General features: G+C 51.1%; 1 protein-coding gene across 1 annotated transcript in view; it reads right to left on the minus strand.

The window, feature by feature from the left end:
* COQ6 (coenzyme Q6, monooxygenase) overlaps positions 1 to 11,481 on the minus strand; it is a 30,921-nt gene extending 19,440 nt beyond the window's left edge. Inside the window, exons 1-2 of the mRNA XM_066612393.1 lie at positions 11,406 to 11,481; positions 11,073 to 11,207 (exon numbers count right to left, since the gene is read on the minus strand). Of these exons, the coding sequence (XP_066468490.1) occupies positions 11,073 to 11,207; positions 11,406 to 11,421 (151 nt within the window). The 5' untranslated portion in view covers positions 11,422 to 11,481. The remainder of the gene's footprint in view (positions 1 to 11,072; positions 11,208 to 11,405) is intronic.
* Positions 11,482 to 11,628: the final 147 nt, after the last annotated feature.

Consider the following 11,628-nt stretch of genomic DNA (forward strand, 5'->3'; position numbering starts at 1 on the left):
GAGCTAGGTTTGTGTTGTCCATCGAGGATCACCATTCTCGGTTTGGCTTTTGCTATCTGATGGGCACAAAAGCACAGACCAGCCAGACAGTGGAATACTGGCTGAAGTTTGTAAAGAGGAAGACAGGCAGGCTACCCAAATGCATCATAACTGACTGGGGAGGTGAATTTGTGAACCAAAGGTTTGAGAGATTGCTAAAAGAAAATGGCATAGAGCACCGCATGTCAGCACCTTATCGACCTCAACACAATGCCCACTGTGAAAGAAGGGGCCAAACTTTGCAGAATATGGCATTCTGTATGCTTAAAGACAGTGGACTACCATTTAAATATTGGGGCGATGCAATGATGTGTGCTTCACATACATTAAATGTGATCGGGCATTCTGGCACTGGACAGATACCATATAAGATATGACATGGGAAAACACCCTCTCTGGACTATGTATATATGTTTGGTGTCCCTGCATACGTACACATACCCAAGGCACAAAGGCGTAAAGGACAACAGAAAAGCAGGAAGATGTACTTCCTTGGGTATGAAGCGAACCACAAGGCGTACAGATTTGGGTACTTGCACTCAAAGGACATTGTTATTAGCGCAAGTGCAAAATTCTTAGAGGACACTACAGGGTGGGAACGTTTGGGACCATGTGTTGCCACATCCTACCCGATGGCAGACTACAATGGATTACAATCAAATCTGTCGCAGTAAAAGAGAAATCGCCTAAAAGACTACCTCCTATACTGAAGGAGGAGCCTAAGGATGAGGAGACATTCCCTGATATGGATGAAAAAGGATTGCAGCCAGAACCTGAGACTGAGATACCAGACCCACAACCTACTGACGAGACTGATGAGGATGTCAGTATACCCCGTCGATCCACCAGAGAACATAGGGAACCTGATCGGTTCAAACCAGGGACTATTTGTCAAGTGTCCATTGAACCTTCCTCATATAACGCTATAAAGGACATGCCTTTAAGTGAACAAACAGCCTGGAAGGAAGCTATCAATGCTGAGTTGAAATCTATGCATGATTTAAATGTGTATGAGGAAACCTATCTCCCACAAGGGGAAAAGGCAATTGGGTGCAAATGGGTATTCAAGGTGAAGAGGGATGCAAATAGTCAGACAAAATGTAAGGCCAGACTAGTCGCACAAGGATTTGGACAGGATGCGTCAGATTATGATGAACTGTTCGCACCCACTCTCAGAAATTGTTCCTTGTATAGTGCGCTGGTGTTAGCAGCGAAGGAAGGGTATAAAATTAGGCATTTAGATATTAAGACTGCATATTTACATGCGCCACTTAGACACACCGTTTACATGAGGAAACCTTTGGGGACTGCTGAAACTGATAAAGGATACTGGCTATTTAAAAAGAGCCTATATGGACTAAAGCAATCTGGTTACGAATGGAACCAATGCCTTTCTACTGCACTGAAGGAGGAGGGATTCCACCAAGGCACAGCTGACCCATGTATTTTTACCAGGGGTAAAGGCCAGCTGAAATGCATAGTACTATGTTTTGTTGATGACCTTGCAATACTATGTAAATACTATGTAAAAATGCAGAACAAGCAAATGTTCTTATTGAAGCATTGCGAAAAAGGTTTACATTGCGTGACTTGGGGGAAATACACAATTATGTTGGATTGGATATTACCAAAGTATTAAATGGCTATAAAATCTCACAAAGAGGCAAAATAGCTGCCTTGCTAAGAGTTTAACATGGAGCAGTGCAATGGGGTGAAGACGCCTACGGAGACTGACTTTGAGAAAGATGAATCACCCAGTCCCATGTTTGACACCAATATGTATAAATCCTTACTGGGAAGTTTAATGTACATTAGCCAGTGGAGTAGACCGGACATAGCGATGGCTTGTAATTTATTGGCCAGAGCATCAAGCCAACCCAAACAGAACACTGGCTAGCCGCCAAACGTGTCCTGAGGTATTTAAAACAAACAACAGACTTGTCCTTGTACCTTGAACCTAAGGGTGGTCTGAGTCTTAAAGCATATGTGGATGCAAATTATGCCTCAGACACCGAGACAAGGAAGTCAACCTCAGGCATGACACTATTTCTGGCAGGAGCCTTAGCGGGATGGAAGACTGCAAAGCAAAGACATGCGTCGCTATCCACATGTGAATCAGAATTTGCTGCGCTGAGTTTGATGAGTTCAGAGCTTATTTGGTACAACCAGTTAATGTTAGATCTTGGCATACAGGTCCCTAAACCAATTACAGTAATGGAGGATAATCAGGCAGCCATCCAGATGGCTATGACACCCGGTGTGAAAGGGAGGTCCAAACACACAGATGTATGCTTCCAAAATGTGAAGCAATGTGTGTGTGATGGTTTAATCAGCCTAACATACTGTGAGTCAAGCCAGAACGTGGCGGATGCACTGACGAAAGTGCAAGGAACTACTAAGCATCGAGAAAACTGTGAGATGCTGGGACTAAGGGTCTGAATATGATAGATGACCTGAACCAAGGAGGAGAATGTCAGCTTTGAGTTCTGAGGGAAGCAGAACCACAGCTTGCAAGTTGGTTCAGGGAGCAGGTGCAGATTGCTGAGTCAGCAGAATCAGCAGGCACCTGGGACTGACACACCCTGGGTGTGACCAAGCCAGCACTGATTGGCTAAGCTGACTACATAAGGTTAGTGTGCTGGAGCTTCCAGTGAAGCAGTAGGGGTGTTGGAGATATCTGTGGAACTGCTGCCAGTGACTGAGGAGGCTGGATACTGTATGTATATGTTATTACTGACTTATGGACTGAACCTTTGACTGTGTATTGTTGGAAACTGATTTGGATTTGTTATACTTGGACGGACTGCTCTTTGTGCTGACTCTTGGACTGCTTAACTGACTACTCTACTTGTGATATCCCTTGCTCAAATACATCTGCTGAAAATACTCTGCTGTATTTGCTGTTTTTCTTGCAACTTGCTCACATTGGGACAAAACAGGGATCCTACACCAATCATCCCACAAACATAACCCTAACAGGAACAGCATAGGAGCCTGGATGCAGTCCTTTCCCCCCAAAACAGCACCATAGCAGCAGGCTGCTGCCCAGAAGCTGTGTGGAGAAAGCAGATCTGCTCTCCCGATTCCTGCTCACAGCGGTGCTGACAAGACGAGCCTGTTTCCTGCCAAAGCACCACACAGCAGGCGAGGTGCTGCCGAGACCCTGTGACGGCAGGGCAGAGGCGACACAGGCCTGCAGAAGCTGGCTGAGGCGTTTTTGGATTCAATAAGGGGGTGATCGTGGAAGAGGCAAGCCCCTCTGAGAGGCAACTGAGACCCGAGTCCAGCCTCTCTGCCTCTACAACTGGGAGGAATTAACGGCCATGATGAAGGCCAATGTTTCCTCCAGCTCGGCCACAGCCATGGCGACCCTCCACAGATCGCTGGCCCAAGGTGGTTTCGATCCCTTCTAAGCCTGAGCTTGCCGTTGAGCTTTCTTCCCCCTCCCCGTACGAAGTCCCTCAATGTCGGGGGGGGGGGGATTTTACCACAGAATTCTTCCCTCGGAAGCTGCTACTGCAGTTAGAAGACTGTTCAGCTCATGCCTGGCACATCCCTCTCCTCAGCATCTCAGCTGAGGGGGGTTTCAGCCTGTTCCATCAGGGTGGAGGCCGCACTCAGTTGGCAGCCTCGTGACTTCTTAGATGAGGCTGCCAACTGAGTCGTCCCTGATGAGGCACCACATCCTGCTGGGACTGTACTATCCCTTCACATCTCAAGCAGGGGCGGAGGGTTCAGGAGCTTCAGGCCTCCTGCTGACCATGCTCTGGGCTTTGGCATTCTGAGGGCCAGGCAGGCTTCAAAGCGATCTGGCGCCCAGCCTGTCCCACGCCCTGAGCTTCACCTTTTCCCCACAGTGCTTGCTGAGGGGTGCCGTGAGGACTCCATTTGGTGAGTCATGGTTCCCTCATGGTTTCCAGGGACGCGACAACATGCCTGGAGTCTCTGCTTTAGTGAACACAGGATCAAGTTCCCTTTCTCCAAAGCACTGGGAGAAAGTGCTGGTTTGACTGGAGATCAGCCTGAGAGGGGATTTGGGACACCCTGGGGCAGCTGTTTCTCCCCCAGGACAGGATTCCCCAGGCACAGGATGCCTTGCCAGTGTCCCAGGAAGCATAAAATTTAGTGCAAGGCTGGGTTGAAGGGCTTGTGGGTCAGACTGCCGCTGACAAGTTGGTTCAGGCGCCAGTGTTTACCTATTTCCTAAATTGTTACCTAAGGCAACCAGGTCTCTCAGTCTTGGCTCAGAGGCTGGGTCACCTTCTGCCTCGCCAGTCTAACCAGGCCAGAGGCCAAGTGTCTGTTTTTTCCTCAGGGTCCCACCAAGCCACCTGAGGTTCTCTTCCAGAAATATTTAAGTCCATCTTGAAGCAGAGTGGGCAACACCATCTCAGAAAAAGCATACTTCCAAATTGCTTGGCAAGCTTTATTCTCTGCCTCAGATTACTCTGCAAGCTCCAAGTCAACGCTCCTATTGCTACCCGTCTTCACATGCGGTGATTCTGTCAGAGGGGAAGGGGAACCAAGGGACCCTCGTGATACAGAGACGGCTCTCAAGAGAGACTTAGAACCTCTTCTTATGCTTCCAAGGCAGCTGCCACTAACCCCCTAATGTCTAAAATTTCCTTTTGGGGGCAGAAGAGTTGGCCGATTCAGACCACAACCTATCAAGGAGTTCCAAGAATGTACTGAGGTAAATTGCTCTGTAAGTAGCCTTTTCTGCAGATGCCCCTCTCGATGCTTGTCAGTTTGCTGCAAGATCCATGACCTCTGCCATGGTGGCTAGAAGAAATGCCCAGCTCTGACCCTGGGATGCTGACGCAGGTTCCCAGGCCAGATTGGTTGTCCTCCCCTTTGAAGGGAATAAGGCCTTTCGGAGAGCACAAAATCCCATTCTCATTGAGAACGGGGGTCAGAGAGAGGTTTTGCCAACTCTTCTAAAGGTCTGTTCCAAATATGAATAACATCAGTCCTTTCATGGTCACAAGCTATCCCTTCATCCTAAGGGTCAATCCAAGTTTAGATCTCAGTGGTCCAAATTTAAGCCCCATCATCCCTTGGGCAGATCTCCAAACTCTGATTCTCCAGCCAGAGCATCAAGTCTAACAGATAATGCAACATCTGATGCCAGGTTTGCTTCTGAGTCGCCCTGAGTAGGTTAGTCCCTACTCAGACTAACTAATCAATATAAGAAGTCACAGGTCTTCTTATATTGATGGGAGAACAGAGATTAATGTGTGAGTCTTCTTATAGTAATAAACGGGGCACTTTGGCAGTCTTTACCAGCACATCAGGAGGCACTTCAAGGCTTTGCTATCCCTCAGCAGTTTGGGCAAGGGAATGGGTTACTCCCTATAAGAGCAAAGCACACTGGCTGAGACTCTAGAAGTTAGACCAGGCTGAATGGTAAATCCACAGCCAGGTGTTCTCATTGCTGAACAGGAGGTTCAGGCCACTGGTGCTAGACCTGTTTTGTAAGCCAGCAGTGCAACCAGTTGATGAGATTCTTTTCCAAGGGAGATGCCAAGGGGATGAACGCCCTTCATCTCACTTGGCCCTGAGGTGTTCTGTATGCTTTCCTTCCTATCAGATGTCTTACAAAGGTGTTACTAAACATAACGCTAGAAGGGGTTTCCAACCTCAAAGCCCCCTACCAGCCTTTTCACCTTCCACTGAGGCTGAACCTGCTATCTCAGGGTCCCAGCATCCATCCTAAGATAGCGATGCTGCAGCTAACTGCATGGAGCTCAAGCAACAAACACTGTCCTAAATTAAGATATGGAGAGCTAGTTCTCAAGATCTTACATGCTGATAGGAGGGCCATCTAGTATTGGCAACCTTCAGTCTCGAAAGACTATGGCATCGCGCTCTGAAAGGTGGTTCTGGCACAGCGTCTAGTGTGGCTGAAAAGGCCAATCCGGGAGTGACAATCCCTTCCACACCGGGAGCAAGTGCAGTCTGTCCCTGGTCTGTCTCCCTGGCTATGGGCCTTCCTTCTTTGCCTCTTAGCCTCAGACTGTTGGCAAAGTGTCTCTTCAAACTGGGAAAGGCCATGCTGCACAGCCTGCCTCCAAGCGGGCCGCTCAGAGGCCAGGGTTTCCCACTTGTTGAGGTCCATCCCTAAGGCCTTCAGATCCCTCTTGCAGATGTCCTTGTATCGCAGCTGTGGTCTACCAGGAGGGCCATCTAGAGGATTTATATTCTACCCAGAGGGGGTTGGTGGGCTGGTGTTTCAAAAACCAGGTCCATCCAGAGAAAATTAAAGCGAGGGAGCTCTTAGAGTTCCTTTAGTCAGGTCTGGATAAGGGTCTGAGTACAGCCACTCTGATAAGTATTCACAATTTCTTGTATTTTGGGGTATCCTGAGGGTTGACTCCTGTCTTCCTGCCCTCATGTTAGAAAATTCACTAGTGGAGTGGCCTTGATCAACCCCCCTCTGGTGACCAGGGCTCCTTTGTGGGACTTAGGTCTAGTTCTCAAGGCAATAACAAGGCCTCCTTTCAGGCCTGTGGCTACTAGTCCTTTACATAATTTTTCCCCAGAAAACAGCCTTTTTTTAGGGGGAATAACATCATCTAGATGGGTGTCTGAATTGACATTTTTCTGTAGCTAGGACTTGTGTCTGTTTCAGAAGAACAGGGTGGTTCTCCTCACCAACCCTACCCAAGGTTAATTCTGTGTTTCCCAGGTCCTGTCTTTCTCTCCAAACTTTTCAACCTAGAAAGTGGGATTGGCACATTTTGAATATGTGCTGGATGGGGAGTCTATCTCCAGAAACTCTACCTTCAGACTTATGAAAGCTGTTTTTGCTGCACAAGGTAAACAGACAGAAATTTAAGGTTTCACCATCCACCATCTCCAGATGGGTAAAGGATGCGATAGTTGAAGCCTACAGGGCTCATGGAAGGGAGCCGCCTCAGGGCATAGTTGTTCATTCGCTAAGGGGTGCTGCTACCTCTAGCACTCAGGGCGTTTTTGTCTTTGGAGATGGTTTGTAGAACAGCCACCTGCAGCTCCCTGCCCCCTATGTTCATAAAGCACTACTAGGCAGATACCTACACTTCTAAGGATGCAGCCTTTGCCAGGCACGTGCTGCAGAGCATAGTTGCAGATGCTTCAGGCAGCTCCCACCCTTGAGAAGGCACGGCTTGGGTATTTCCCAGATGTCGGGAACTGACCTTGCCATGGAGATTCCACTGGAGAACAGGGAGATTTGAGCTTACCTGTGAATTCCCCTTCTTGGTGGTCTCCATGGCAGGGTCAGTCCGCCCACCCTCACAGCCTAAAGCATTTGAAGAAAAAAAAAAAAGACATCAAACACAAAACAATGTTTTGGGGTGGTAGAAGATAAGGACAAAACATCTAACAAAAACCCTTGACTTCCGACGGGCGGACTTCCCTCAAATGAGGAGGCTGGTTAGAAGGAGGTTGAAAGGGAGGGTAAAAAGAGTCCAGTCTCTCCAGAGTGCATGGAGGCTGCTTAAAACAACAGTAATAGAGGCCCAGCAGAGGTGTATACCGCAAAGAAAGAAGGGTTCCACTAAATCCAGGAGAGTGCCCGCATGGCTAACCAGCCAAGTTAGAGAGGCTGTGAAGGGCAAGGAAGCTTCCTTCCGTAAATGGAAGTCTTGCCCTAATGAAGAGAATAAAAAGGAACATAAACTGTGGCAAAAGAAATGTAAGAAGGTGATAGGGGAGGCCAAGCGAGACTATGAGGAACGCATGGCCAGCAACATTAAGGGGAATAATAAAAGCTTCTTCAAATATGTTAGAAGCAGGAAACCCGCCAGAGAAGCGGTTGGCCCTCTGGATGGTGAGGGAGGGAAAGGGGAGATAAAAGGAGACTTAGAGATGGCAGAGAAATTAAATGAGTTCTTTGCATCTGTCTTCACGGCAGAAGACCTCGGGCAGATACCGCTGCCCGAACGGCCCCTCCTAACCGAGGAGTTAAGTCAGATAGAGGTTAAAAGAGAAGATGTTTCAGACCTCATTGATAAATTAAAGATCAATAAGTCACCGGGCCCTGATGGCATACACCCAAGGGTTATTAAGGAATTGAAGAATGAAGTTGCAGATCTCTTGACTAAGGTATGCAACTTGTCCCTCAAAACGGCCACGGTGCCAGAAGATTGGAGGATAGCAAATGTCACGCCTATTTTTAAAAAGGGAAAGAGGGGGGACCCGGGAAACTATAGGCCGGTCAGCCTAACATCCATACCGGGTAAGATGGTGGAATGCCTCATCAAAGATAGGATCTCAAAACACATAGACGAACAGGCCTTGCTGAGGGAGAGTCAGCATGGCTTCTGTAAGGGTAAGTCTTGCCTCACAAACCTTATAGAATTCTTTGAAAAGGTCAACAGGCATGTGGATGCGGGAGAACCCGTGGACATTATATATCTGGACTTTCAGAAGGCGTTTGACACGGTCCCTCACCAAAGGCTACTGAAAAAACTCCACAGTCAGGGAATTAGAGGACAGGTCCTCTCCTGGATTGAGAACTGGTTGGAGGCCAGGAAGCAGAGAGTGGGTGTCAATGGGCAATTTTCACAATGGAGAGAGGTGAAAAGCGGTGTGCCCCAAGGATCTGTCCTGGGACCGGTGCTTTTCAACCTCTTCATAAATGACCTGGAGACAGGGTTGAGCAGTGAAGTGGCTAAGTTTGCAGACGACACCAAACTTTTCCGAGTGGTAAAGACCAGAAGTGATTGTGAGGAGCTCCAGAAGGATCTCTCCAGACTGGCAGAATGGGCAGCAAAATGGCAGATGCGCTTCAATGTCAGTAAGTGTAAAGTCATGCACACTGGGGCAAAAAATCAAAACTTTAGATATAGGCTGATGGGTTCTGAGCTGTCTGTGACAGATCAGGAGAGAGATCTTGGGGTGGTGGTGGACAGGTCGATGAAAGTGTCGACCCAATGTGCGGCGGCAGTGAAGAAGGCCAATTCTATGCTTGGGATCATTAGGAAGGGTATTGAGAACAAAACGGTTAGTATTATAATGCCGTTGTACAAATCGATGGTAAGGCCACACCTGGAGTATTGTGTCCAGTTCTGGTCGCCGCATCTCAAAAAAGACATAGTGGAAATGGAAAAGGTGCAAAAGAGAGCGACTAAGATGATTACGGGGCTGGGGCACCTTCCTTATGAGGAAAGGCTACGGCGTTTGGGCCTCTTCAGCCTAGAAAAGAGACGCTTGAGGGGGGACATGATTGAGACATACAAAAATATGCAGGGTATGGACAGAGTGGATAGGGAGATGCTCTTTACACTCTCACATAATACCAGAACCAGGGGACATCCACTAAAATTGAGTGTTGGGCGGGTTAGGACAGACAAAAGAAAATATTTCTTTACTCAGCGCGTGGTCGGTCTGTGGAACTCCTTGCCACAGGATGTGGTGCTGGCATCTAGCCTAGACGCCTTTAAAAGGGGATTGGACGAGTTTCTGGAGGAAAAATCCATTATGGGGTACAAGCCATGATGTGTATGCGCAACCTCCTGATTTTAGGAATGGGTTAAGTCAGAATGCCAGATGTAGGGGAGAGCACCAGGATGAGGTCTCTTGTTATCTGGTGTGCTCCCTGGGGCATTTGGTGGGCCGCTGTGAGATACAGGAAGCTGGACTAGATGGGCCTATGGCCTGATCCAGCGGGGCTGTTCTTATGTTCTTATGTTCTTATCCCTGACAGGTCACTCATTAGGTCCCTGAACAGGGGTACAGTATGGTCCCAGCCTTTCTTGGTTCAGAACGGTGAGATTTAAGTCACTGGAGTTTATCCGGATGGCTTTTCGATACATTGGACTTCAAGGATGGACATTTGCCTGAGCAAGTCCAAGACGGAGCTGATCTGCGGAGGGGCCATCGAGGCTTTTGTAGTCTGGGGGATTGAGGGAGCCCCCCCCAGGAAGACTTTGTAACCTGACCTGCCTGCCTGAGAGGGAGGAGCTTCCCAGATATCAAGGACTGACCCTGCCATTAAGAAGAGGAGTTCACAAGTAAGCTCAGTTCTCCCCATTTTCTTTGAAGTCGTATGTCCTGCAGCCCAAGCTTATTCTGCGCTGGAACAGGCAGGCCAACTGGCCTGCATGTTATCCAGCACAGGGTAGGAAGCGGATGCCGTGCAACTCAGAGAAAGTGGATTTATTTCCCCTTACCCCATGGTTCAGAATACCCCACTGGTGCAAATCTGAGCAGCCTGGTGTAAGGCTCAGCTGGCTGGGAGGAGCTTAGGCACTGACAGAAGTCAACCAGGCTGAACCCACTCCCCTCCTAAGCCTGGTCCACCCACTGGTCTGTCCTCCCCCACCCCAGAAAACCCCCTTTCTGCCCTCTCGTCACCCTCCCCAACCCTTTGCGCCAGCCCAGCCACCCTCAGCCAGCACAAACAGCATAAGAGCCCTGCTGGATCAGGCCAAAGGCCCATCTAGTCCAGCCTCCTGCATCCTGGGACCACTCCTTTGCACCTGCCATGCTGAGCTATTCGGCATGGGGAGGCCAGCATGTCTTCTTCACGCCAGCCTCCCCTGCTCACAGGAAGGTGCAAATGTGCCTTCTGGCACATTTATGACACTCCTGGGCTGGCGCGAGCAAGAATGCCAAAGCGCCCACAAGTCCGAATCCTTCACTTCCACTGACCAAACGAGAAGCGCCAGGAGGTGCTCTGCCAGTTGAGCGAAGACTACTCAGCCTGCGGGCTCAAAGCAGGTGGGGCCGCCCAGGTCCAGGGATCTCCCCACGGAGCCCAAAGCAGGCCTGGTCAAGAGCAGCGACCGCGTCTGGGGGGTCCGGCAGGCCCGCCTTCAGGCCGAGGGACGTCTGCGGTCGCGGCTCGGGGCTCCAGCAAACGAGTCAAACTCGTCAGGAAAACACCTGCGGCCGAAGAGCTGCAGCTGTTCCGGCCGGTCTGTGCTCCCGGCAGCAGCAGCAGCCTCGGACCGGGCCGAGCCTGCCCGCGCTCCAGACCGCCCGAAGGGCTTCCCGGGCGAGTGCGCGCCCCCCCCCCCGCTCCGGCACCCGCGAGCCCCACGTACCGCCGAGCAGCGCGGCCGAGCCGGGGGTGACGGCGCTGACTCTGTTCGCGAAGCCCCCGCGCGGCTCCGCGGGCGCCTTCCTGGCGGCGGCTTCCAGCAGCAGCACCTTCTTCTCCCGGAGACGAGCGGCGCGCCCTGGGCGGGGAGAGCGCGCTCAGCGGGCCCCGGGGCTTGCCGGGCCTCTGCGCCTCCTGGCGCCGGCCTCCCCCGCGGCCTCCCCCCCGCCGCCGCCCTCCTTCGCCCCCGCCGCGGCCCAGCGAGCCTCCCTGGGGAGGGGCGGCGCGAGCCCCCCGCCGCCGCGGCACCGAAGGCTCGCGCAGCCGCCGCCCGTACCCAGCGCCGCAGCCATGGCGCTCCCGACCAGGCCGCCGCCCGCCACCACCACGTCGTAGGCAGCCGCCGACGCCCGCCGCGCCACGCCGCCCCCGAGGCCGAGGCCCGCCGCCCTGCGCGGAAGCCCGCGGGCCCGCCACGGCCACGAGCCCGCCGCCGCCGCCATGACCGCGGAAGTGAGCGAGGCGCCTCGGGGCGGGGCCGGCGCTCCGCGGAGGAGATG

Source organism: Tiliqua scincoides, chromosome 1 (genome assembly GCF_035046505.1).
Source record: "Tiliqua scincoides isolate rTilSci1 chromosome 1, rTilSci1.hap2, whole genome shotgun sequence".
NCBI lineage: Eukaryota > Metazoa > Chordata > Lepidosauria > Squamata > Scincidae > Tiliqua > Tiliqua scincoides.